Here is a 24493-nt window from a genome sequence, read left to right as displayed (position 1 = left end):
GACTGGGCTTGTATACCCTTGAGTTTAGAAGACTGAGAGGGGATCTGATTGAGACATATAAGATTATGAAAGGATTGGACATTCTGGCAGCAGGAAACACGAGGACCAGAGGACACAGCTTAAAAATACGGGTTAGACCATTTAGGACAGAGATGAGGAGAAACTTCTTCACCCAAAGAGTGGTGGCTGTGTGGAATGCTCTGCCCCAGAGGGCAGTGGAGGCCCAGTCTCTGGATTCATTTAAGAAAGAGTTAGATAGAGCTCTCAAAGATAGTGGAATCAAGGGTTATGGAGATAAGGCAGGAAGAGGATACTGATTAGGAATGATCAGCCATGATCTTATTGAATGGCGGTGCAGGCTCGAAGGGCTGAATGGCCTACTCCTGCACCTATTGTCTAATGTCTAAAGTCTAACGCTGGGAATAATTACACACTTGAACATATGGTTGTTTGTGTAATAAACATATGTTTAAGACAAATTGAATATAGCTTTATGTACAACTGAAGACAGGTAATAATAAGAAATAATTAATAACAAACAGGTTTATTGTTTATTGAACAAATTGCAGAGCATGGAGTACAGGTGTTGGAATGCCTTGTTGCAGGCGTACAAGAGTTCTTTGAAGAAGTAACAAAGAGGATTGATGAGGACAGAGCAGTAGATGTGATCTATATGGACTTCAGTAAGGCTTTGACAAGGTTCCCCATGGGAGACTAATTAGCAAGGCTAGATCTCATGGAATAGTGGAAGAACTAGCCATTTGGATACAGAACTGGCTCAAAGGTAGAAGACAGAGACTGGTGGTGGTGGAGGGTTGTTTTTCCGACTGGAGGCCTGTGACCACTGGAGTGCCACAAGGATCCTCTACTTTTTGTCATTTACATAAATGATTTGGATGTGAGCATAAGAGGTACAGTTAGTAAGCTTGCAAATGACACCAAAATTGAAGGTGCAGTGGACAGCGAAGAGGGTTACCTCAGATTACAACAGGATCTGGACCAGATAGGCTAATGGGCTGAGAAGTGGCAGATGGAATTTAATTCAGACAAATGCGAGGTGCTGCATTTTGGGAAAGCAAATCTTAGCAGGACTTATATACTTCATGATAAGGTCCCAGGGAGTGTTGCTGAACAAGGAGACCTTGGAGTGCAGGTTCATAGCTCCTTGAAAGTGGAGTCGCAGGTAGATAGGATAATGAAGAAGGCGTTTGGTATGCTTTCCTTTATTGGTCAGAGTATTGAGTATCGGAGTTGGGAGGTCATGTTGCAACCACTGTTGGAATATTGCATGCAATTGTAGTCTCCTTCCTATTGGAAAGATGTTGTGAAACTTGAAAGGGTTAAGAAAAGATTTACAAGGATGTTGCCTGGATTGGAGGATTTGAGCTATAGGGAGAGACTGAACAGGCTCGGGCTGTTTTCCTTGGAGCGTCGGAGGCTGAGGGATTACCTTATAGAGGTTTACAAAATTATGAGGGGCATGCATAGGGTAAATAGGCAAAGTATTTTCCCTGGGGTTGGGGAGTCCAGAACTAGAGGGCATAGGTTTAGGATGAGACGGGAAAGATATAAAAGAGACCTAAGGGGCAACTATTTCATGCAGAGGGTGATGCGCGTATGGAATGAGCTGCCAGAGGAAGTGGTGGAGGATAGTACAATTGCAACATTTAAGAGGTATTTGGATGGGTATATGAACAGGAAGGGTTTGGAGGGATATGGGCCGGGTGCTGGCAGGTGGGACTAGATTGGGTTGGGATATCTGCTTGGCATGGACAGGTTGGACTGAAGGGTCTGTTTCCATGCTGTATGACTCTATGACATGAGTGAGGTCACATTTGGAATACTGTACGCAGTTCTAGACGCTCTACTATAGAAAGTAACTATTAAACTAGAAAGAGGGCAGTAAGGATTTACTAGGATGTTACCTGGACTGGAAGGTTTGAGCTACAAGAAGAGATGAGATAGGATGGCACATTTTCCCCTGGAGCGCAGGAGATTTAGGGGTGACCTTATACAAAAGTATAAAATCATAAGAGGCGTAGATAAGGTAGGTAGCCAGCAGCTTTTCCCCAAGGGAGTCTAAAACTCTGGGGCATATGTTTAAGGTGAGAGGGGAGAGATACAAAAGGGTATAGAGAGGCAGTTTTCTTTACACTGAGGATGGTGAGTGTCTGGAATGGGCTGCCAGAGGTGGTGGAAGTGAGTGCAATTTCATCATTTAAGAAACATTTAGACAGGTGCATGGATGGGTTAGATACGGGGGGTACATGGACGAAACACAGGCAAAAGGGACTAGTTTAACGGTGAAAACTGGATAGCATAGTCACGCTGGCCGAAAGGCCTGTTTCTATGATGGCGATCTCTCGGACTCTTTTATAAAAGCTTCACAGTCACAGCTCCATCTCCCTGTGCTCGACGGTGAATATCACCCACACACCGACACTCACCAACTGCTACTGAAAGTTTCTACTGAATACTCCACATCGTTCCCATTCTATTTCACAATTCCAGGAATTGTTTTTCTTGAGTCAATGTAATATCTCATGTGTTTCACTTGATGGAGGTGAGAGAAATACACCTCTCAGTAATATCAAGTCCAAATAGTTAGCAATTTCTTCATCCTTTGATCACACAAATACTCGGACACCAGCCCTGCATTCTCTGAGTGATCGGAGCTGCTTCTTTCCATCTGAACTGAACTGATTCCTCCATAATCTAAGAAAGAAATTAATGATTAATAACCAACCAATTAATAAAGTTCAAATGACAGAATCATTCATAATTTTCCAATTGAAACACACATTTTGAAATCAAACTTTGAGCAGCTACACATTAACAAATGGGTGTAAGTGGTGGGGGAGAGAGAATCTAATGAGCTGCTGCACACACAGACAGTGCTGTAAGAAACTAAGGTGTTGATATTTGGGGAATGATGTAAATTGAGGATGTAGTTGGACTGGGGGAAATCACATTGGACTTGTAATGCAGTGACCTAGAGTACAAATACCAGCAACTGTCTGAATTTTATCTCAAATAATTAATCCATCTGGAATTGAAAGTTAGTTTCATAGTCACCATTGTAGAACCTAATCAGTGATTGCTGTAAATACACATCTGCTTCACTCATGTCCATCACCAAAGGGAATCTGGGAATCTTACCTGGTCTGGCCCAGAGGTATTTTCAGAAGATATTAAATAGTTCTGACTGATACATAATGTGTGGTTAAAGATGTATGTTTCAGATATGAATATGGAATGAAAATGGGATGGATATCTGGTTTCAACTTCGGCACTAAAAAGTTTACAACACACATAATTAACACGGTAATGACTCCTTCCTAACGACTGGTATCAAGACAGATATGGGCAAGGATTTTTATTTTGCTGATTTTTCATCACTTCACACTGAAATGTTGATTGCACTTTGAACACCACCTCAAAGACGTGCTTCAAATGGCAAATGGCAAAGACTGGGGAGCATCAGATTCTCAGTAGCAACACAAGGGACCAAATTCGTTAATTCGTGAGGACATTGTCAACCAGACTAGACCTGAAACTCACGCAAAGGGAACCAATAAGAAATAACAACTTGTTTCAACTTAATGAGATGGGAATCGCGGAGGCCATGGGGCTCAGCAGGTGGAAGAGCATCCACCAGAGGGTGGTAGTGAGAAGTGACTGAGGAAAATTCTGGGAGTTGAATCACTAGAACAGGGAAGGAGATTGCTGACTGTTCAGTGTCAAAGAACAGCTGGATTAACCCCTGGAAAGGGAGGGTGAACAGCAGTGTGTGTGATTCAGGTGGGAACTAACAATCAACAACTTTAAGGCAGAGCAAAGAGTGTCTTTCAGCAAGGTGACGGTCCTCCAGGAGCAGTTGATGTTTGTCTCAGTGTGCGTCCCGGGGAATAGACTGTAGAACACAGAGTCTTGCGTCATGGAGCTACTCAGGACAAACCTTGACAAAGGCCACTGCATCTTTCTCCAGACTTCTTTTGCAAAGACAAATTCCAGAAGGAGATGTGTGACAGTCTCTCTCCCTCCCACAACCCCTTAGAGAGTAGCATGCTGAGGCGAAGAGAGTCCGGGTGTGAGAGAGGCGCAGAGAGAGAGAGAGAGAGAGAGAGAGAGAGAGACAGATAGACAGAGGCAGAGAGAGAGAGACAGAAAAAGAGAAAAAAAAGAGAAGAGGATTCAACGACATGAGCAGGGCTGTCTAGTTGCCTACATGCAGTTGCCTTGGTGAGACCACACCTGAAGTCATGTGTATAGTTTTTGTCCCTTATCTAAGGAAGGACATTCATGCATAGAAGGAATGCAACAAAGGTTTCCCAGACGGATCGTGGGATAGCAGGACTGATGAATGAAGAGTGACTGGATCAGTTAGGACTATTTCCACTGTAGGTTAGAATAATATGGGGCACCTTTTAGAAACCTACAAAATTCTAACAGGAAAGGTCAGGGTAAACACAGGAAGGATGTTACCAAGGTCCAGAACAAAGGGTCAATGTCTAAGGATCTGGGGTAGGCTATTTCGAGCTGAGATGAGGATAAATTTCTTCACTCAGGTTGAGGTGAGGCTGTGATATTCACTGTCAGAGAGAATGTTTGTTGGCTAAAACACTGAATGGTTGGAAAGAAAAAGTTAAATATTGTTCTCAAAAAGAACAGAAATTTCTGGTGAAACTCAGCAGGTTTACAGATAGAGAAACAGAGTCAGCTGTGAAGAAGGATCACTGGACTCGAAACATTAACTTTACTTTCTCTTCACAGATGCTGTCAGGCTTGTTGAGTTTCTTCAGCAGTTTTGGCTTTTGTTTCAGGTTTCTACTATCTGTATTTCTTTGCTTTAGTATGTCATGTTGTGGCTGTGCAGGCCATTGCTTTGGCCACTTTTGAAATGCTGCATGCAGCTCTGGGCTTCTTGTTATCGGAAGGATGTTGTGAAAGTTGAAATGGTTCAGAAAGGATTTACAAGGATGTTGCTGGGGTTGGAGGGTTTGATCTAGAGGGAGAGGCTGAATAGGCTGGGGTTGTTACCCTTGAAGCATGGGAGGCTGAGGGGTGACCTTATTGAGGTTTATAAAACAATGAGGAGCATGGGTAGGGCAAATAGACAAGATGTTTTCCCCAGGGTTGGGGGAGACCAAAACTAGAGGGCATAGGGTTAAGTTGAGGGGGCAAGATTTAAAAGGGTCCTAAGGGGCAACTTTTTCACACAGTGGGATGGTATGAGATTGGAATGAGCTGCCAAAGGAAGTAGTGGAGGCTGGTACAATTACAGCATATAAAAGGCATCTGGATGGGTTTATGAATGCGAAGGGTTGAGGGGGATTAGGGCCAAATGCTGTCAAATAGAGTCTGTGATGATGCTGCTCCTTTAACAAGGTTCTGTTGCACTTGGTTTTGTTCCCCCCAGAGAGATCGTAAAAGACACAGGTTCCAAAAGGTTTGGGTTTCAAAGGGTTTTCGGGCCAGTTTGATTATAACTACAGATACTGCCTCCAGCAAAAAGTTTTATTTTTAAAAGAATTTGTGCAATGAAAGGGGAATGGTCACTTCCCCCAGCTCAGCTTTTCTCTGGTTTGATTTGGTTTGGTTTTTGGACGTCTGGCTATTCACTGAAAGCAGACAGGGAGTGTTTTGAGGCTGCTGATCCAAGAAACAGTTACGTGAAAGAAGCAGGTTCGTGCTGATCCTCTCTGTCTGACATCTCTCTCCTGTAAGACCCGGTGTTTGATGCTACCTTTTGCGCCACAAGGTGTTTATGGGGATTGTTGCAAGTATAGGGAACAACAGGTAAAGTCTGTTTGGTTTTTGGATAGGTGAGGTTATTCTGCATTCAGTTCTCTTTGCTTCTATTTCATTGGGTAATCTTGTAAATAAATTTGGTTTTGTTTAAAACGAAGTGGATTGACCAATGGCACCTCTCCTGGAATATCCACTTTACACTTTCTTAAAACAACGAGCAAAGTTAGGGTCTAGGCTACTTTCTTGAAATGTTTTGAGGGGGTCTGGCTTGGTCCATAACAAGTCAGAGACATGTACAGCACAGAAACAGATCCTTCGGTCCAACTTGTCCATGCTGACCAGATATCCGAACCTAATCCAAAAATCATTCAACACCAGGTTATAGTCCAACAGGTTTAATTGGAAGCACTAGCTTTTGGAGCACTGCTCCTTCATCAGGTGGTTGTCCGGAGCAGCGCTCCGAAAGCTAGTGCTCCCAATTAAACCTGTTGGACTATAACCTGGTGTTGAGTGATTTTTAAACTTTGTATACCCCAGTCCAACACTGGCAGCTCCACATCCTAACCTAATCTACTTCCATTTGCCAGCGCTTGTCCCATTTCCTTCCTATTCTTGTGCCCACCCAGATGCCTTTTAAACATCATAATTGTACCAGCCTCCACCATTTCGCTGGTTGCTCATTCCATACAAGCACCACCCTCTGCATGAAGAGGTTGCCCCTTAGGTCCCTTTTCAATGTTTCCCCTCTCACCCTACACCTATGCCCTCTAGTTCTGGACTCCCCCATCCCAGAGAAAGACCTCGTCTATTTACCCTAACCATGGGACTCATTATTTTATAAACCTCTATAAGGTCACCCCTCAACCTCCGACGATCCAGAGAAAACAGAGTTTATTCAGCCTCTCCGTACAGCTCAAAGCCTCCAACACTGACAATAACTTTGTAAATCTTTTCTGAACCCTTCCAAGTTTCACAACATCCTTCCTCTCGGAGAGACACCAGAATTGCGCAGAATATTCCAAAAGTGGCCTAACCAATGTCATGTACAGCTTCAACATGACCTCCCAACTCCTATACTCAGTCCTCTGACCAATAAAGGAAAGCATACCAAATGCCTTCTTCACTATCCTATCTACCTGTGAGTCCACTTGCAAGGAACTATGAACCTGCACTTCAAGGTCTCTTTGTTCAGCACAGTCCCCAGGACCTTCCCATTAAGTGTATAAGTCATGCCCTGATTTGCCTTTCCAAAATGTAGCACCTCACATTTATCTAAATTAAACTCCATCTGAACTAGATTAATTTGGGGTATCTGTTCAACATGGACAGTTAGACAAAAAAGCCTGTTTCTGTGTTGAACATCTCTATAACACCAGGCAGATAAAGTTCTTCAGGGTTAAAGGGGTCAAGGATATCAAGGAGAAAACAGGAATAGGGTTTAAAGTTGGATAATCATTCATGGTATATGTAATGATAGATCAGGGTCTATGGGCTGAATGGCCTGCTGCTGCTCTGATTTTGTATGTTCCGGTGAATTAATATGTTAAGCACCCCTGAAGAACTTGCTGTGGACATGATTTAAGGAAATTATTGTTTACAATACAATGGAAATGTTTAATGTTTTAACATATGCACTCACTGAATCAGCTCCAAATTCTTGCAGTTGATGATGAAGTTTCTCATTTTTGGAATGCAATCATCTGTGAATTTATTTCCATCCAGGAAAAGCATTGACAATGATTCGCTCTGACTAAATGCCATCCTCAGGTCTTCAATGCAAGCAAATGTCAGATTGTTATCCTGCAAACTAAAGATTGATAATTACAAATCAGTTTTCAATACAGCTTGAAAAGATAAATGAAATTCCACTGAGAAGGAAGAGCAATAATTGGATCAGCATAACAAAGTGAGAAAGCTTTTGAACCATCAGCCTCCTTTTCATTTTATTTGACTCAGTAATGATGAACTAATAATCAATTAACTTTAATGCTTTTAATCTTTAACACTATTATTCCTTAATTGAAAGGCATTACTCTTAATTTTGAAAAGAATATGCGTTCCTACAGCCTCACAGAATCAAACAGGGTACAGTGAAGGAGGAGGTGATTCGAGGCTCCGAATGAGCAATTCACTTCCTGCCACTCTGTATCCCGTGTCCCTGTGCACTGGGCCTTTCCATACCAAAGTTTAATTCCTTTTTGAACGCTTCAGTTGAACCAGCCTCTGCCATGATGTCAGTCAGGCACAACATTCCAACCTTAACCAGTCACTGTGCAGAAAAGATGATCTCACATTGTTCTTGCTTCTTTTGGCAATTTCTTGAATTTTTGTGCTGATATACTTGATCATTTCATGGCAGTGAACAGTTTATTGCTATCGACTCTTTCCACTGAAATTATCATTTTTACTACTTCATTTAAATTACATCACAGCTTCCTTTCCTTAATGGAGACAGATCCAATGTTTGCAATCTATCTTCAGACCTTATGTTCACGATCCATGAAATCCTTTTCATGAGTCATTTCTTCCTTTCTCCGATGCCCTGCATCTCTCCTCAAGCATTGTAACAACATGGGATGTAAACACATCAGCTTAGGCTAAATTGTATTAATTGAACAAAACAAATTAACTTTTTTACTTTCATCTCTGAATCTTAACAACTCTTTTTGTTGAGAATCTGAAAATTGTGCTTCTCTAGTTGGAAGAAGTGTGGTTTGAACTGGCTCCTGAATGATGGCTGAACTGTAACTTTAAAATAATGCTCTTTCCTCGATCTTTTAGCTAACGACCCAGTCCCATCATTCAACATTTTAAACATCTCCATTGGTTACCATGTGACCATAATTTCCACAAAAAGATTCTGATTCAATTTCTCCTTAATATCTTCCTGTTGAAATTTGATTGAAGTCTAATATATACTTGTTGTGCAGAACAGAACAGAACACTCCAGGTGCAGTCTAGCAAGATCGAAGAATGTGGTGCTGGAAAAGCACAGTCGGTCAGGCAGCATCCGAGAAGCAGGAAAATCGACATTCCGAACATAAAGCCTTCATCAGGAGTCCTAATGAAGGGTTTATGTTCAAAACATCGATTTTCCTGCTCTTCGGATGCTGCTGGACTGGCTGTGCTTTTCCAGCACCACACTCTTGACTCTAATCTCCAGCATCTGCAGTCCTCACCTTCCCCTATATATTCAACAGTGGTCATGCCAAAGATACAGCAAATTCCCAACTTGCCACAAATCATTGCACATAAAATTTGGGGTTAATGTTGGGAAGATTACCTACTCCAATCGCTTTGTTTTGCATTCCAAATGCGCCAATGATGCAGACAAAATGTTGACTCCTGTATCTCCAATGTTATTGTCATTCAGCCTAACAGCCAAGAAGAAAAAAACAATCTCTCTGATTAACATAGCATAAACTTCACCTTAAGAAACTCCATCCAATTGTTTCATACTGAGGCATGGGCAGATAGAACAGTGTTGTGCAGTATTAGAAAACAGATTGAAATCTTGCATAACTATTCTGACTGAATTAGTTGGTGACCAGTGAACACATATTTCAAACAGTAGATTAATTGCTTGAATGGTGAAAAATGAGAAGTGTACAGTTCTTGTCATATATTTTACTCAGTAAATTGCTGTTACTCGTTCACTGACTGAAAGGCTATTGACAGTACAACCCAGCACAATTCTGAAAAGACGAATTTGATATATACCTGAAGGAGAAAACATGTGATAGCTTTAAGGGAAGAGGAGGGGAAAAGGATGAAGTGTGTAGGCCATTTAAGGAGCCAGTGCAGACATAATTGACCAGATGGCCTTATTAGGTACTACCCATTTTATGATCTGGAAATAGAATATATATTTTAACCCAAAACTGGACACATGGGATTCACGGAGAGCTTGCCAACTGGATACAAAATTGGCTTAACAGCAGGAGACAAAGTGGAGGGTTGTTTTTCAGACTTGGAGGCCCGTCACCACCGATGTTCCACGGGGATCGGTTCTGGCTTATCTTTTGTTTGTCACTTATAGAAACAATTTGGATGAAAATACAGAAGGCATGGTTAGTAAGTTTGCAAATGATATCAAAATTGGTGGCATAGAAAAGAAGAGGATTTTCTAAGGGATTTTGACAAAATGGGTCAATGGGTTGAGAAACGGCAGATGGAGTTCAATCTAGATAAATGCATTTTGATACAACAAACTTGGGGAGAAGTTAATCAGTTAATGGGAGGGCTTTGGGCAGTGTTCAACAACAGAGGGAGCTAAGGATTCAGGAACATAACTCTTTGAAGTTTGCATTGGTGAGGCCTCTTCTGGAATACTGTGTCCAGTTATAGTCACTTCGGTAAAAGAAGAATATTATTAAGGTGGAGAAAGTTCAGAAAAGGTTTACCAGGAAGCTGTTGATATGGAAGGTTTGAGTTATAAGGAGAGACTGGATAGACTGGGATTTTTTCCCACTGGAGCATAAGAGGTTGAGAAGTGACCTCAGAGGATTATAAAATCATCAGCGGTATAAAAAGGCTGAAAGGTAGGTGTCTTTTCCCGAGGATGGGGATTTCAAGACTAGGGGCACATTTTTAAGGTGAGAAGAGACAGAGTTAAAAAAGTCACAAGAAGAAATTTTTTTAAACTCAGGGTAGTTCCTGAGGAAGTGGTGGATATGGGTGCAATTAGTGGCAGATGGAGTTTAATTCAGATAAATGCAAGGTGCTGCATTTTGGGAAAGCAAATCTTAGCAGGACTTATACACTTAATGGTAAGGTCCTAGGGAATGTTGCTGAACAAAGAGACCTTGGAGTGCAGGTTCATAGCTCCTTGAAAGTGGAGTCACAGGTAGATAGGATAGTGAAGAAGGTATGGTATGCTTTCCTTCTTTGGTCAGAGTATTGAGTACAGGAGTTGGGAGGTCATGTTGTGGCTGTACCAGACATTGGTTAGGCCACTGTTGGAATATTGTGTGTAATTCTGGTCTCCATCCTATTGGAAAGATGTTCTGAACTTGAAAGGGTTCAGAAAAGATTTACAAAGATCTTGCCAGGGCTGGAGGATTTGAGCTATAGGGAGAGGCTGAACAGGCTGGGGCTGCTTTCCCTGGAGCATCGGAGGATGTGGGGTGACCTTATAGAGGTTTACAAAATTATGAGGGGCATGGATAGGCTAAATAGACAAAGTCTTTTCCCTGGGGTTGTGTATTCCAGAACTAGAAAGCATAGGTTTAGGGTGAGAGGGGAAAGATATAAAAGAGACCTAAGGGGCAACTTTTTCACGCAGAGGGTGGTACGTGTATGGAATGAGCTGCCAAAGGATGTGGTGGAGGCTGGTACAATTGCAACATTTAAGAGGCATTTAGATGGGTATATGAATAGGAAGGGTTTGGAGGGATATGGGCTGGGTGCTGGCAGGTGGGACTAGGTTGGGTTGGGATATCTGATCGGCGTGGACAGGTTGGACCGAAGGGTCTGTTTCCGTGCTGTACATCTCTATGACTCTAAAAGATATTTTGATAAATACATGAGAAGGAAAGGTTCGGAGGGATATGGGCCTGGAGCAGGCAGGTGGGACGAGTTTAGTTTGGGATTACGTTCAGCATGGACTGGAAAGGGTCTGTTTCCATGTTATTTGACTCTGACAAGTTGAACGCAAGACAGAAAATTGATTGTCTTATATCCAATTTTTTTAAACATTTGTGCAATTTTATTCCATTGAACTCATCCATATGTAATCCAGCAAAGAGTAAAAGCAATGGTTAATTGTGAGGCATTATTGCCCTGCTTGGATAACACAACAAAGAAAAAGACTTATAGACATCAATCAATCAATAAATTCCTGCATCTCTATTGTATTTAACAATACACAAGCCATGTTTTCAGTTCCAAGCAGAATGGATAATAGTTCATCCCAACAGTCATGTAAAATATGTGGTGATGAGCTGCCCAATCTCCCTGCTGCTGGGGTGAATGGTGAATTTTGTGCTACCACAAAGGGCAGATCATGCCTGCTGTAAATCACAGACTGTTGAGCCTCTATTTCAAACCCACCCTGACCCTCACCCGTAACAGTTTCAGATACATGAATGGCAGCCTTGCTGTGTTAGCAACGTATTCTGCATTGAACTAGGTACAGCATTCACTTACTATTTATCGAGTGAATGGTTGGGTCAAATACAATACCAGATTAGCTTTGGTTTGTAAAAGTAAACTACAAAGGATGATATTCATCTCTGCAATGGCACACAATTGGTAACAGAGATTGGGTTTAACAGTTTGATTTGCCACCTGATCTCCATTGCTATTCTCTGTCAGTGAACTGTGTTCAGTCACACACCAGGTCTGTTCATTTAATTGAGGGCCTCTTAGGATTAGTGTTCAAACCTTCGCCAACTTTTCGTTTAATTTATTATTTCATCAATTTTGATTTGTAGCAGTGAACTGCAATGAGCTGGAAATGATCTTTGGATTGTGGACAGCAACTTGTGTTTCAACAAAACAAACAAACAAGCTGCTGTTTGTTCGCGAGGTGGGGCCTCACAGTTAATGGCAGGTTAGCTCTTGATCAATAGGATCCTGTAGATGTTTCAGCACGGTGGGAGAGCAGCACATTGAACCAGATAAGAAATGTTTGGGAATTGATCAGGCCAGTACCTGGGAATTGTTGTGAACAAGCCTGGGATAGAACATAAAATCAAAAGAATTGTGGATACTGGACATAAGAAACAAAAACAAAAATTGAGGGAAAAGCGCAGCAGGTCTGGCAGCATCTGTGGATAGATATATTTTGGTCCAATGAGCTTTCCTCAGAACACCAATTTCCATTTGTTTCTGGGAGAGAACGAGATGGTCAAACATAGGCATAGATCACGGTTTAGGTCGGTTTTTGGGACTGTGCTTTTGAGAGAATGAACCTAGCTATTGACGTTACAGCATGAAGATTTAAATGCTCCCTGCCTAACCTTGTACTTTATTTCAGAATTTCAGTCCTCAGAGTGAATTCAAAGGTGGCACAGATCAATATCTTCAGAAAATTAACAAAGAAACCATCAAATATACATTGAGAATAAGATATGAAAACCACTTAATCTGGCCAGTTTTGTTACTTTATTTTAATTATCCCTTCACTGTGTTTATTTGTCTGTTTGTCTGTCTTTTGTGTGAATTGCCCTGAAAACAAGGTTATTGGTTTCAAACTTTGTTGTTTAATTTTGCTCTGCTAAAGTTCCTATATTGGTAATAGATTGCTTTTTTTTTGTTGTTTCAGTTATTAACCCACCATCTAGGTTTCATTATCAACAGAGTCTGCGATTGGTTATAAAGTCTGGTTAGGAATTGTTGAGGTTAAAATCTTTGAAGGTTTTAATTTTACTCTGTTGTGAACACAGAGGTACGATGATTTGGCTCGGTTCTTTGTTTCCTTGTCATAGCACTAGTTAAAGACTCTGCCAGACTCCTTGTGGGTTTTGAATGTCTCACAATGTAAGACCAATTAAGTTAGCCTGGTGCTAACTTAATTGGTCTTACAATTAATAGTTTTCACTCAGTATCAAGGTCAATGCAGTAGTAGCATTAAAAATAAATAAAAAGCATGGAAAACTCCTTGACTCTCAGAAAAAAACCGAATAGTAATTGTGATTCAGCTACTATAGTGACAAGTGGCTCAACAGTTAGCACTGTTTCCTCACAGCACCAGGGATCTGGGTTTGATTCCACCCCTGGGTGACTGTCTGTGTGGGGTTTGCACATTCGCCCAGTGTCTGCGGGGGTTGCCTCTGGGTACTCTGGTTTCCTCCCACAGTCAACTATGTGCAGGTTAGATGGACTGATCGTGCTAAATTGCCCATAGTTTCCAGGGATGTGCAAACTAGATGGGTTATAGAGTCATAGAGATGTACAACAAGGAAACAGACCCTTTGGTCCAATTCGTCCATGCCGACCAGATATCCTTCATTTATCTAATCAAATTTGCCAGCATTTTGCCCATATCCCTCTAAATGATTCCTATTCATATACCCATCCAGATGCCTTTTAAATGTTGTAATTGCACCAGCCTCCACCACTTCCCCTGGCAGCTCATTCCATACCCACACCATCCTGTGTGAAGAAGTTGCCCCTTAAGTACCCTTTAAATCTTTCCCCTCTCACTCCCAGATCCCAAGGAAAAGACCTTGCCTATTTACCCTAAACATGTTCCTCATGACTTTATAAACTCTATATATAAGGTCACCCTCAGCCTTCAATGCTCCAGGGAAAACAGTCCCAGTCCATTCAGCCTCTCCCTAAGGTCAAACGCTCCAACCCTGGCAACATCCTTCTAAATCTTTTCTGTAGCCTTTCATGTCCCTTGGGAAATGCAGGGATAGGGGAGAGGTCTGGATGGGATGCACTTCAGAGGGTTGAAGCAGACGAGATGGTCCAAATGACCGTTTTCTGCTCTGTAGAGATTCTATGATCCTATGAAATTCATATCAGTTGGAATTTATAAGAGAAAATCAATGGGTCATTGCTGACATGTTATCTAATTTCACCCGGATCAAACATACCTTAGAACTTTGCACTTGTGGATTGCAGGGGCCAATCGTTTGATCCCCTCCTCCTGAATATAACATTTCTCCAAATTCAACTCCATCACTGATTCACAAAGTTGTACAACATGAGACATTACAAAACAGTCCATTGGGTTCAATCTCAGTGCATTCTTTGGATTGGGGTCCCCAAAGTTCAAACGTTCCACTGATCCAATGGTCTTCTGAACTAAAGCTCTATTCTGAGACTCCGACAAATAATGGAATGTGTTCAGCAGTTTCCTCTTTCCAGTGACTCTGTCCATGTTTTTGATTTCTGCCTGAACATTGGCCTGCAGCCAGTCTATCACCTGACAGGTCGTGTGATGAGACAGCGGACCCAGGAATGGTTCCAGATTTCGGGATGAAGTGGGTGTTGAAAGACCAACTAAAAATCGAATAAAAATCTCAAACCGACCATCATCCTTCTTAAAAGCACAGTGAAGCATTTCCACCACGTTCTGATGCTTTGGACTCAAATACTGAGCCAGGGCGGCCAAGAATTCCTGGATGGTAAGGTGGAGAAATGTGTACACAATGTTTTTAGCTGTGTCATCCCTTTCCAAGATCTCCATCATGAATCCTGAAATGAATTTGCTGGACTCCAGCTGATGCTGAATGAAGTGATTCTCATTAAAAACAATTCTCCTTTTCGAAACTCCCTGGTAAGCCAACTCCCCGAGTCGCTGTAAAACCATCCGCTGGTCCTCAACATCTCGCTTGTGGTTGTCCAAGAGATTGGAAAGGTAGATGGAGAAAAGTTGAGTGATGGTTTTGGGAAGAGGTTGCTTGCACTTCAGCTGTGTAAAGAGCGGGCCTAAGGTTGAGCAAATGATCCAGCAATATGAAGGGTTGTAGCACATGGTGTACAGGATCTCATTCTCCTCGACGTGTTTGAAGACATTGGTAGCGAGTTGCTCACTGCCAAAAAACTTTCTGAAAAACTCTTTTCTTTCATCAGCAAGAAAGCCCAGGATCTCAGCCCAAAGGTTGACATTGGCCTTTTCCAATGAGTCAAGGGCAGTCGGCCGGCTGGTAACCAGCACAGAACAACCTCTGAGCAGCTGTTGCTGTACCAGGGAGTGCACCATTTCAAAAACTTCACATCTCCAGTCAGGCGCAACACAGTGATTCACAGAGACATCACCAGCCACGTGGCCAGTGAAATCAATCTGGTGTTTGTACTCATCTAATCCATCAAAAACCAAGAGAAGATATTCAGGTTTCATCCAGATATCTTCAATTATCTTTTCTAAATAAGGGTACTGATCCAATACCATTTCAGTCAGAGAAACGGCTCTGTTGATGGCATTAAGATTTCGAAATGTGAAATGTAGAACAAATTGGAACTGAGGATAGATGTTTCCTGCTGCCCATTCATGGACCATCCTCTGCACCATTGTTGTCTTACCAATGCCAGCCACTCCGCTAACCACCGTGGTGCCAGACAGGCTGGAGTGACCAAAACTGCTCCTGAATAATTGATCAATCCGGATTTTTTCGAGTTCACTGGTGACGTACTTCCGCTGCCATTCTTCATGTTCTCTGCCTCTGGAAAGGAGCTCATGTTCCACTAGTCTCCGTTCACGCAGAGTGGAAATAATGATAAGCTCTGTATATCGATCAGTGAGGGAAATGGTCGTTATTTTGCTGTCTCCTTTGATGGTGTGTTTGACCACATGCTCGGTTTGATGGAGGAGGTGTTGCTTGTGTTGATCTTGTATACCTTTCATGACAATGATCAAAATTATGTTGGCATTGTTCTTATTTGTTAATTAACTACATTAAAACAATTAACGAGAAGCAAGGAGATTGAGTTGGGTAGCAATACAGAATATGTGAGTCAAATCCAAATTTTACTACGCTGTGCTAGAAATTAATCTTGCCGAATAAATACTGAATTATAGTAGATTTTACATTATAACAGACAAGCCCCTCCACTCTATCGTCATCTCCATCTCCATTTGAGGAGAATTTAACATTGGAACATCTGAGAAGCCAAATATTATCACATTGTTCACTTATTATTATTTACTGTATTCATTTTTGTTTTGTCTGTTGTCCCTAGTGGAGATAGTATCAGAGTGTTTATAAGATTGATGTCTGCTTCAATCTCAGACAATTTATACCTAATGTAAACATATGGCCCACTGGCTGAATACGGACTGTGCATAATGCTTTTTCAATGCTTACTGTTGGGAACAGGATGACAAACCAGTGATACAATTAAATGTGCTATGTGAACCATAATTATAAAATAACACTGTCGATGTATAAGGATCACATTGAGATCTTCCACCAATTTTATCAAGTCATTGTCCATTTCAGTGCGAAAGCTGAAGCCTCTCATTGTACAGTCTAAGATTGTATGTGAATGGACTCCCTATCTATTCTGATTCTTCGTGTGAATCTACCTATACCCAGCTTGACCCCATATTTGATTTCATGTTTTAACAAGTCCGAGACATAGATGAAGCAAATCTTATCTCAATATGAGCCTAAATATGTTTCCAAGTCAACTAATTGCCTAGCCAGACAATTGAGTACAGTCTTTGACACAGCCACTTGACGTCAGTAAGATTTCAGCAAATATGGGCTCTTCACAAATCCAATGTTTCAGCACTGTGTGTAGAAATGTGTTTCTGGGATATGTGACTTATTGAAAAACAATTCCTTATCTAGTCCTGGTTGATCAATTAGGTCAAGCTAATATCATTGTAGCCCTATTTGTGCCTTTATTCAATGCCCAAACAACATGTGTGCAATCTGATACATGTTGAACTCTACTACATATGCAGTTGGTAGAAATATGACACTTGGATGTTTAAAGATTCTGTTTCTATACGTGACCCATATCCTCACCTTCTTTAGGTCAATGTGTGTTTCAAGTCATTGCCCAGGGTGGAGCCGACATATGAATCAAGACCTTCTTCAACCAGTACATACATATCAGTTCAGTCTGTCCACACTATGGGACCACACTCTAACTTCTGTATTCACCAGATCTGACTTCATCAGTAACTAGTCTAGAACCAAATGTGATCCGATAAATGACATCATCTTTACTCAGTCTGTCATGTATTTGATTCAAGCTTTAACTGGGTCTGGAGCTCTATGTGACTCCAGCCCAATATAGACATTGTAGACTCTGAGTCTCTGGTGATATTGAGGTTTACATTTGCATAAAGGCACCCTAAGGCCAAGTATTGACAGTAAAAGCAAGACTTCTTTTCAGACCCTGATGTGACTGAAGGGAAAAGAAATAATGGCCTGACAAAGTACCAGGGAAGATTTTGAAACCAACTGACTTGCAAAACTGATTGTGACCTTGTGGTTCAGTATCTAAAACTGGAAAGTTGGGCTCAGTCTGCTCCAGAGCAGCTGGGAAAATCAAAATGAGCATTCAGCAATTTCCAACAAAGCTCAATATCACACATGTGGCATATAATTTGTGGCAGATAGAACACTGTCCATGCCCAAGTTCCAGTTCATTTGCTTCGTGTTGTAACTTTGATCGCATTTTATAGAAACAGTTCATGGTAATAATTTGGAGGGTTTGTTTCCTTTCAGTGATGAAATGTGAGACACAAATAAAATGTTAGAACTTAATTAATGCAGTACATTTTTATGATTAATGATTACTTTTATTTTGACTTACCTTTGAGGTGATCTGATAGCTCTCCTTCCATCTCTCCCATGCGTGCATTATAAAGCAAGTCAAAACCTGGGAAAGATGTTTCATTTCATTAGTAGTGTGTAGCAGCCTCACCCATTAAAGAGGCAATCATGTTTGATTGCTAGAAATACTTGGACTGTACAATACCTCTGCTCTGAATTTCTTTCAGAATGAGTTTCAGTTTTGGCTTTGATTCTTGCATTTTCACCAATGTTTCCCAAAATATTCGTTCTCTGCAGCCATTGGTTTTGGACACTGTGTTCAGAAGATGTTTTGCTGCTTCCTTTCTCTGTTGATGCTCTGACAGATTACGGATATACTGGAATAAAAGAGAAGAACAGGTAAAATAGAAAGGGAAACGGGAAAAGGGAAACAATAGATGAAGGAACGGAATGGAAGAATTAATTGATGGAGGAAATGAGGGAAAAAGATGGGAAAGAAAGAAACAAAGGAAGAACAATGGAATAAACCAGAAAAAGAAGAAATAGAAAGGAAAACAATGAAAGAGAGAAAATGATAAACAGCAGTGTCGGAATTGTGAAAAGCTGTTACATTAATGATGTTCCGTTGGTGAAGAATATTCATCTCAGCACACTGATGAGATCTTCCCTCCCCTTGTGAAGAAGTACTATGAGGGAGACATTAGTAGTAGGCAAAAACAAGGGCTGCAGATGCTGGAAACCAGATTCTAGATTAGAGTGGTGCTGGAAAAGCACAGCAGTTCAGGCAGCATCCGAGAAGCAGGAAAATCGATGTTTTGGGCAAAAGCCCTTCATCAGGAATAGAGGAATCTATTGGATATGACATGAAACTTGCAGTTAACAAGTTATGTGATAAACAAAACCAGACTCTACAATATTGGAAGTGGAAGTTTTGGGGTTTGGGTTTGAATCCATAACACTTGAACTATGATGCAAACATGAGATCCATGTTGTCACTTTAATAGCTAGAACCACAACACTTTCATTGAATTTCCTACATTAAAAGTGGACTAGTTTCACTGCTATATCCAAAGAAACAAAAAGGAAATCCAAAACAATAAATTAGAAATTTTGTAGGAAACATTGAAAAGTTTGTAATTACCAGGATTTTATTGCAGTAAGAATTGAAAGGATATCAACGGTCATTATGGTATTTGGGACAATTTGGGTAACTCGTTCTGATAACATCATGAAACTCCAATAATTGAAGTCATAAATATCCTTCAGCTCACCAACAGATACAATATTAACATCACTGCAACTGCATGAAGTGTTGCCTTTTCAACACGTGTGCTTACAAAGAACGAAGAACAAAGAGAATTTACAGTCCAGGAACAGGCCCTTCAGCCCTCCAAGCCTAAGCCGATCCAAATGTACTGTCTAAACCTGTTGCCCAATTCCTAAGCATCTGTATCCCTCTGCTCCCCACCTACTCATGCATCTGCCCAGACGCATCTTAAATAAATCTACTGTGCCTGCCTCTACCACCTCTGCTGGCAACGCACTCCAGACACCCACCACCCTCTGTGTGAAGTACTTGCCGCGTGTATCCCCCTTAACTCTTCCATCTCTCACCTTGAAAGCATGACCTCTTGTTATTGAATCCTTCACCCTGGGTAAAAGCTTATCTCTATCCACCCTGTCTATATCCTTTATGATTTTGTGAACCTCAATCAGGATCCCCCTCAATCTCCTTTTTTCTAATGAAAATAAACCTAACCTACTCAACCTCCCTTCATAGCTAACACCTTCCAGACCAGACAACACCCTCGTAAACCTTCTCTGCAACCTCTCCAAAGCGTCCACATCCTTTTGGTAATGTGGCGACCAGAACTGTACACAGTATTCTAAATGTGGCCGAACCAATGTCTTGTACAATTTTAACATGACTTGCCAGCTGTTATATTCAATACCCCGTCCAATGAAGGCAAGCATACTGTATGTCTTCTTGACCAGTCTATCCACCTGTGCAGCAAACTTCAGGGTACAATGGACCTGCACTCCCAGATCTCTCTGCTCATCAACTTTTCCCAAGGCTCTTCCATTTATTGTATAATTCACTCTTGAATTAGTCTCGCCTAAATGCATCACCACACATTTGTCTGGATTGAAAACCATCTGCCACTTTTCCGCCCAACTCTCCAGTCTATCTATACCCTCCTGTATTCTCTGACAGTCCCTTATGCTTTCTACTACTCCACCAATCTTCGTGTCATCTGCAAACTTGCTGATCATACCAACCTTCCAGATCATTTATGTATATCACAAACAACAGTGGCCCCAACACTGACCCCTGTGGACTACCACTGGTTACCTTTCTCCATTTCAAGAAACTCCCTTCAACTACTACTCTCTGTCTCCTGTTGCTCAACCAGTTCTTTATCCACCTAGCGAGAACACCCTGCACACCATGTGACTTCACTTTCTCCGTTAGTCTACAATGGGGAACCTTATCAAATGCCTTACTAAAGTCCATGCATGCATCAACAGCCCTTCCTTCATCCATCAACTTGGTCACTTCCTCGAAGAACTCTAATAAGTTAGTAAGGCATGATCTCCCCCGCACAAAACCATGTTGTCTATCACTGATAAGCCCATTATTTTCCAAATATAAATAGATCCTATCCCTCAGTACCTTCTCCAGCAACTTTCCCACCACTTTTGCCAGGCTCACTGGTCTGTAGTTACCCGCAATATCCCTACTACCCTTCTTGTAAAGGGGGACAACATGAGCAGCCTTCCAGTCCTCCGGCACCTCACCTGTATTTAAGGATGAGCTGAAAATTGTTGCTGGAAAAGCGTAGGTCAGGCAGCATCCAAGGAACAGGAGAATCGACGTTTTGGGCATAAGCCCTTCTTCAGGGTTACTCTTCGGAGGGTCAGTATGGACTTGTTGGGCTGAAGCGCCTGTTTCCACACTGTAAGGAATCTAATCTAATCTACCAAGTCAAGAAAACTTCACAAGGGGTTGTAATTCCTCACTTTCGATGATCTGGACAGGACACTTCTTCAAGAGTCCCTCAACATTACCTGCCTCAGTGACATGAGTGGCACCTTACTGGTACTTCAACTTGAACTTCATAAGGTGACCTGTTTAAAACTTGACAACATATTTCTTATTTTTTTTAGATTCCCTACAGAGTTCAAATGGGCCCTTTGAAGAGTAACCTACCCAGACCCATTTCCCTCTGACTAACGCACCTAACCTATGGGCAATTTAACATGGCCAACTCACCTGACCTGCACATCTTTGGACTGTGGGAGGAAACCGGAATACCCGGAGGAAACCAACGCAGACATGGGGAGAAATGTGCAAACTCCACACAGGCAGTTGCCTGAGGCTGGAATTGAACCTGGGACCTTGGCGCTGTGAGGCAGCAATGCTAACCACTGAACCACCGTGCCGCCGGTGACAATGTTTCACTTATTTCTAGGTCGAGCCAAACTTAGCTCTCTCAGTTCTAAGTGACACAATGACCATAGTGTTAGGGCTTAAACCAAAAGCTGCATACAACATAAACTGAAGAATTCCATCATAATCGATTTGGAAACTGAACTCACTGGGTATTCCAGCGTCTCCCTTAAAACCGCTGACACCAATCCCTCCCCACCATGGTATTTTTATTTGTGCTCTCTGCTCGAACCTTGTTGCTTGCAGAGCACACACAAGCTATTCTTCCCAGTGAAATATTCATCATGGCATTTCTTCCATCTCGCTAAAACTGATCTGTTATCCTGACATTCTCTGTCATGTGGTTTTCATCATCACATGATTTCATCCACTAACCACTAAGCCATGGGGTCCCACCTCACTAATTTCCATTTTGCTCTCAGTTCATTATCGGTCCTTCAAGTAAACAACTTTTCATTATTTTTTTTTCTTTGAAAATAATATTGTTTCAGTATTTTCTATTTTCTGGTGCTTTTTTTATTTTTGTACCCCTGACCCTTACTTTTACGGTTTTTCATATCATTAACGAGATGCACAACCTTGTTACTTTTCCTTAAATTTCCAAAGGTTCCTTCAAATACATGCCCACTTCAATCATTTTACTGATTAATAATAGAATAATGGAAAAATTCTATAATATAACTTACAGCATAATTTCCATTGCTCAATGAATCAGTTGCTGTTAATGTTAGGGCAATGCTCTCCACCAAGTCTAATATTGCATCCTCCAATCTCTCACAGTAGAATCGGGTAATCAGGTTTAACTCTCTGTCACTGTAACTATTGAGCAATTGACTAATTCCTTTTCCATCATCGTCTGTCAGAAGAAAGTGAACAAAACATGCAATTAAAAAATCTGATGTAAAAAGCTAAAGAAATATCACACCGAAAACCTTCTACTTTCAACCATTGATACAAAATATTAATTTGCAATAAATAATTGTGCGATTTTACTTGCAGACTCTTCCTGTCTTTATGTAGCATTTTCACAAGGATTAATGGTCTCTTTCTCCTCCTACATGACAGAGTCAAAAACCTAAATTGTTTCAGTTCTCATTAGTTATTTCTAATCACTCTGCCCATAGATATTACACATTTAGGGTAGCAGGCTGAACTTGAACACACTTAAGAATTCTAACCCTGCACCATAGGAGCCCTTCATTGCTGTGTTTTATTAGTATATGTTTCTACCCAGAAGTGTTATCACACAAAAATGAGTTCTTTCCCACTGCAACTTCTTTTTTTTTTGTATAATGAGCAGCCACCACCAGTAAAAACTCATGTGTATTCAATTGATGATTTACAAGCGCAGCCTTTTTTGGGCAATGCAATACCAAATATAAACGTGGCAGCGGACGTAGTAGGAAGAGAGGGAAGGGATAAAATCGAAATGGAGTTGGACGGGAAATAAAGCACTGTATGCCTCTGTGGTGCTCCATCCCTCTAAAGGCATTGAGAAGGACATTCTGCGCCCCATCTCCAAGGACACCCGGGCTTGAATGGAACCACAGAAGGACAGATAGTTACCTCCCTCCACAGCCACACTGCCAAGACCTGTTTACAACCAGCCTGACCATCCAATTGATGTTATGAGCTGGTTCAGTAAACTGAATTCTGTGTTTCCATGTAGCAGGATCGTGAGCCTAGATGATCTCTCCTGCTGCCACAGATCATGTATGAGGGGATAAAACAACTGTTTTTGTTCATAGATGGTCTGTCCAGTGGCCAAGCACCAAATACCATTCATCTGCAAGTTGTGCTCAGGCTATGCAGTCTCCTGAGATGCCTGCCATGCTGTTTCCCATTCTGATAGTAACAGTGACTTCTCAGCCTTTCCTGAAATTGTAACATTCTATCCTGGAGGGTCTGATACTCATCAGGGAATATTACCAGTAACACAGCTGATCTTTGAACTTTACCTTGTCCACTTCTTCCTTTCATTGAAGTACATTGTATTTGTCCCACATTTACTCCATCCGTCATAATTTTGCATTTGTTCACAAGCTAAACAAAAGAATATGTACCATTGTTGTTAGACTGATCAAGATGCTGGCGGAATTTTGTTGCTGCTGCTATTCAACAAATTGAAGCAAACTACATTCTAATAACAGCAAAATGATCGTGTTGATATCAAAATGCAATGACACTAAAAATATTTAACTGTATTGATTAAGATGAAGAGTCATCTAGACTCGAAACGTCAGCTTGTTCTCCCTCTGTGAATGCTATCTGACCCGCTGTGATCTCCAGCATTTGTTGTTTTCAGTTCCGATTCCAGCATCTGCAGTCATTTGTTCCAGCACCTTGATTAAGATCTCAGAGTGTTACCTTCTGGTTATATGATTGTCGTAGAGATCGACAGCACAGAAGAAGGTGATTCCGATTTAGCCCCTTTTTCACACCTCTCTCAGTGACAGGTTGAGCAGATTAATATTTAACCGACACTGTCAACACCCAGCACAGTCAAGGCTTCCTGTGACCCGGCATGAAACGGTCTCACTCAGTGGGAGCTTCCACATCAATCCCGAAGGAGCGGGCTCGGGTTTGAGGACACACCTTGAGGGGCTGAGGCAGCGGAAGTAGCTTCCGGGGCCAGACCTGGAGGGGAGTGACGTCACAATGCCAAAGTAACGTTTTGGACAGAAGGGCTGCTGATTGGTCAGTAACGGTCAGATGACTCACTCTGTTCTTACCTGAAACCACCATTCACCTTGCCCTCCCCATCAGGTTTAAGGGCAATGGGAGTCAGGCTGGTGGGGGAGCAGTACAGTCCTGGGATTAAGAGTGGGACCGAGACTGCTATTTCTAGAATTAATTGCATATTTAATGTTCTTTAATGAGATTCTAACTCTAGGGCTATCTAGTTTACTGTAAGTTAATTTTAATAGACATTAATTTTCAATGAAATAGTTGTGAGAAGATTAAAATGGCAGTTCACTGGGTAGTTTGCTTATCATGTTGAATGTGGGAAATGAGAGACAGTTTGAACAGTCATGCCAACCAAACCTGTGGGAACTGTCTAGTTGGAGCTTCTGTCAGATTACATGGGTCAGTTTGGGGACACACC

General features: G+C 41.5%; 1 protein-coding gene across 5 annotated transcripts; it reads right to left on the bottom strand.

Annotated features, from left to right (window-relative positions):
* Nucleotides 1–528: 528 nt before the first annotated feature.
* On the bottom strand, nt 529–24020 carry LOC140454415 (NACHT, LRR and PYD domains-containing protein 3-like). 5 transcript variants are annotated; one of them, XM_072549121.1, is made up of 9 exons: nt 23755–24020; nt 23346–23430; nt 22074–22243; nt 18142–18313; nt 17977–18042; nt 14298–16044; nt 9039–9125; nt 7391–7558; nt 529–2715 (listed from the first exon to the last, which is right to left on the bottom strand). In XM_072549121.1, the coding sequence occupies exons 2-9, from the start codon at nt 23407–23409 to the stop codon at nt 2628–2630; spliced, it is 2562 nt and encodes an 853-aa protein (XP_072405222.1). In that variant the 5' UTR covers nt 23410–23430; nt 23755–24020; the 3' UTR covers nt 529–2627. The 5 variants fall into 5 exon arrangements, with proteins under 5 accessions (XP_072405222.1, XP_072405223.1, XP_072405225.1 ...); XM_072549122.1 differs by lacking the exon at nt 23755–24020 and adding an exon at nt 23588–23746; XM_072549124.1 differs by lacking the exon at nt 23346–23430.
* Nucleotides 24021–24493: the final 473 nt, after the last annotated feature.

This window comes from Chiloscyllium punctatum, chromosome 29 (genome assembly GCF_047496795.1).
Source record: "Chiloscyllium punctatum isolate Juve2018m chromosome 29, sChiPun1.3, whole genome shotgun sequence".
In the NCBI taxonomy this organism is placed as follows: domain Eukaryota; kingdom Metazoa; phylum Chordata; class Chondrichthyes; order Orectolobiformes; family Hemiscylliidae; genus Chiloscyllium; species Chiloscyllium punctatum.
The sequence above is the reverse complement of the archived record's forward strand: the minus strand, read 5'-3'. Positions and strand labels throughout refer to the sequence as shown.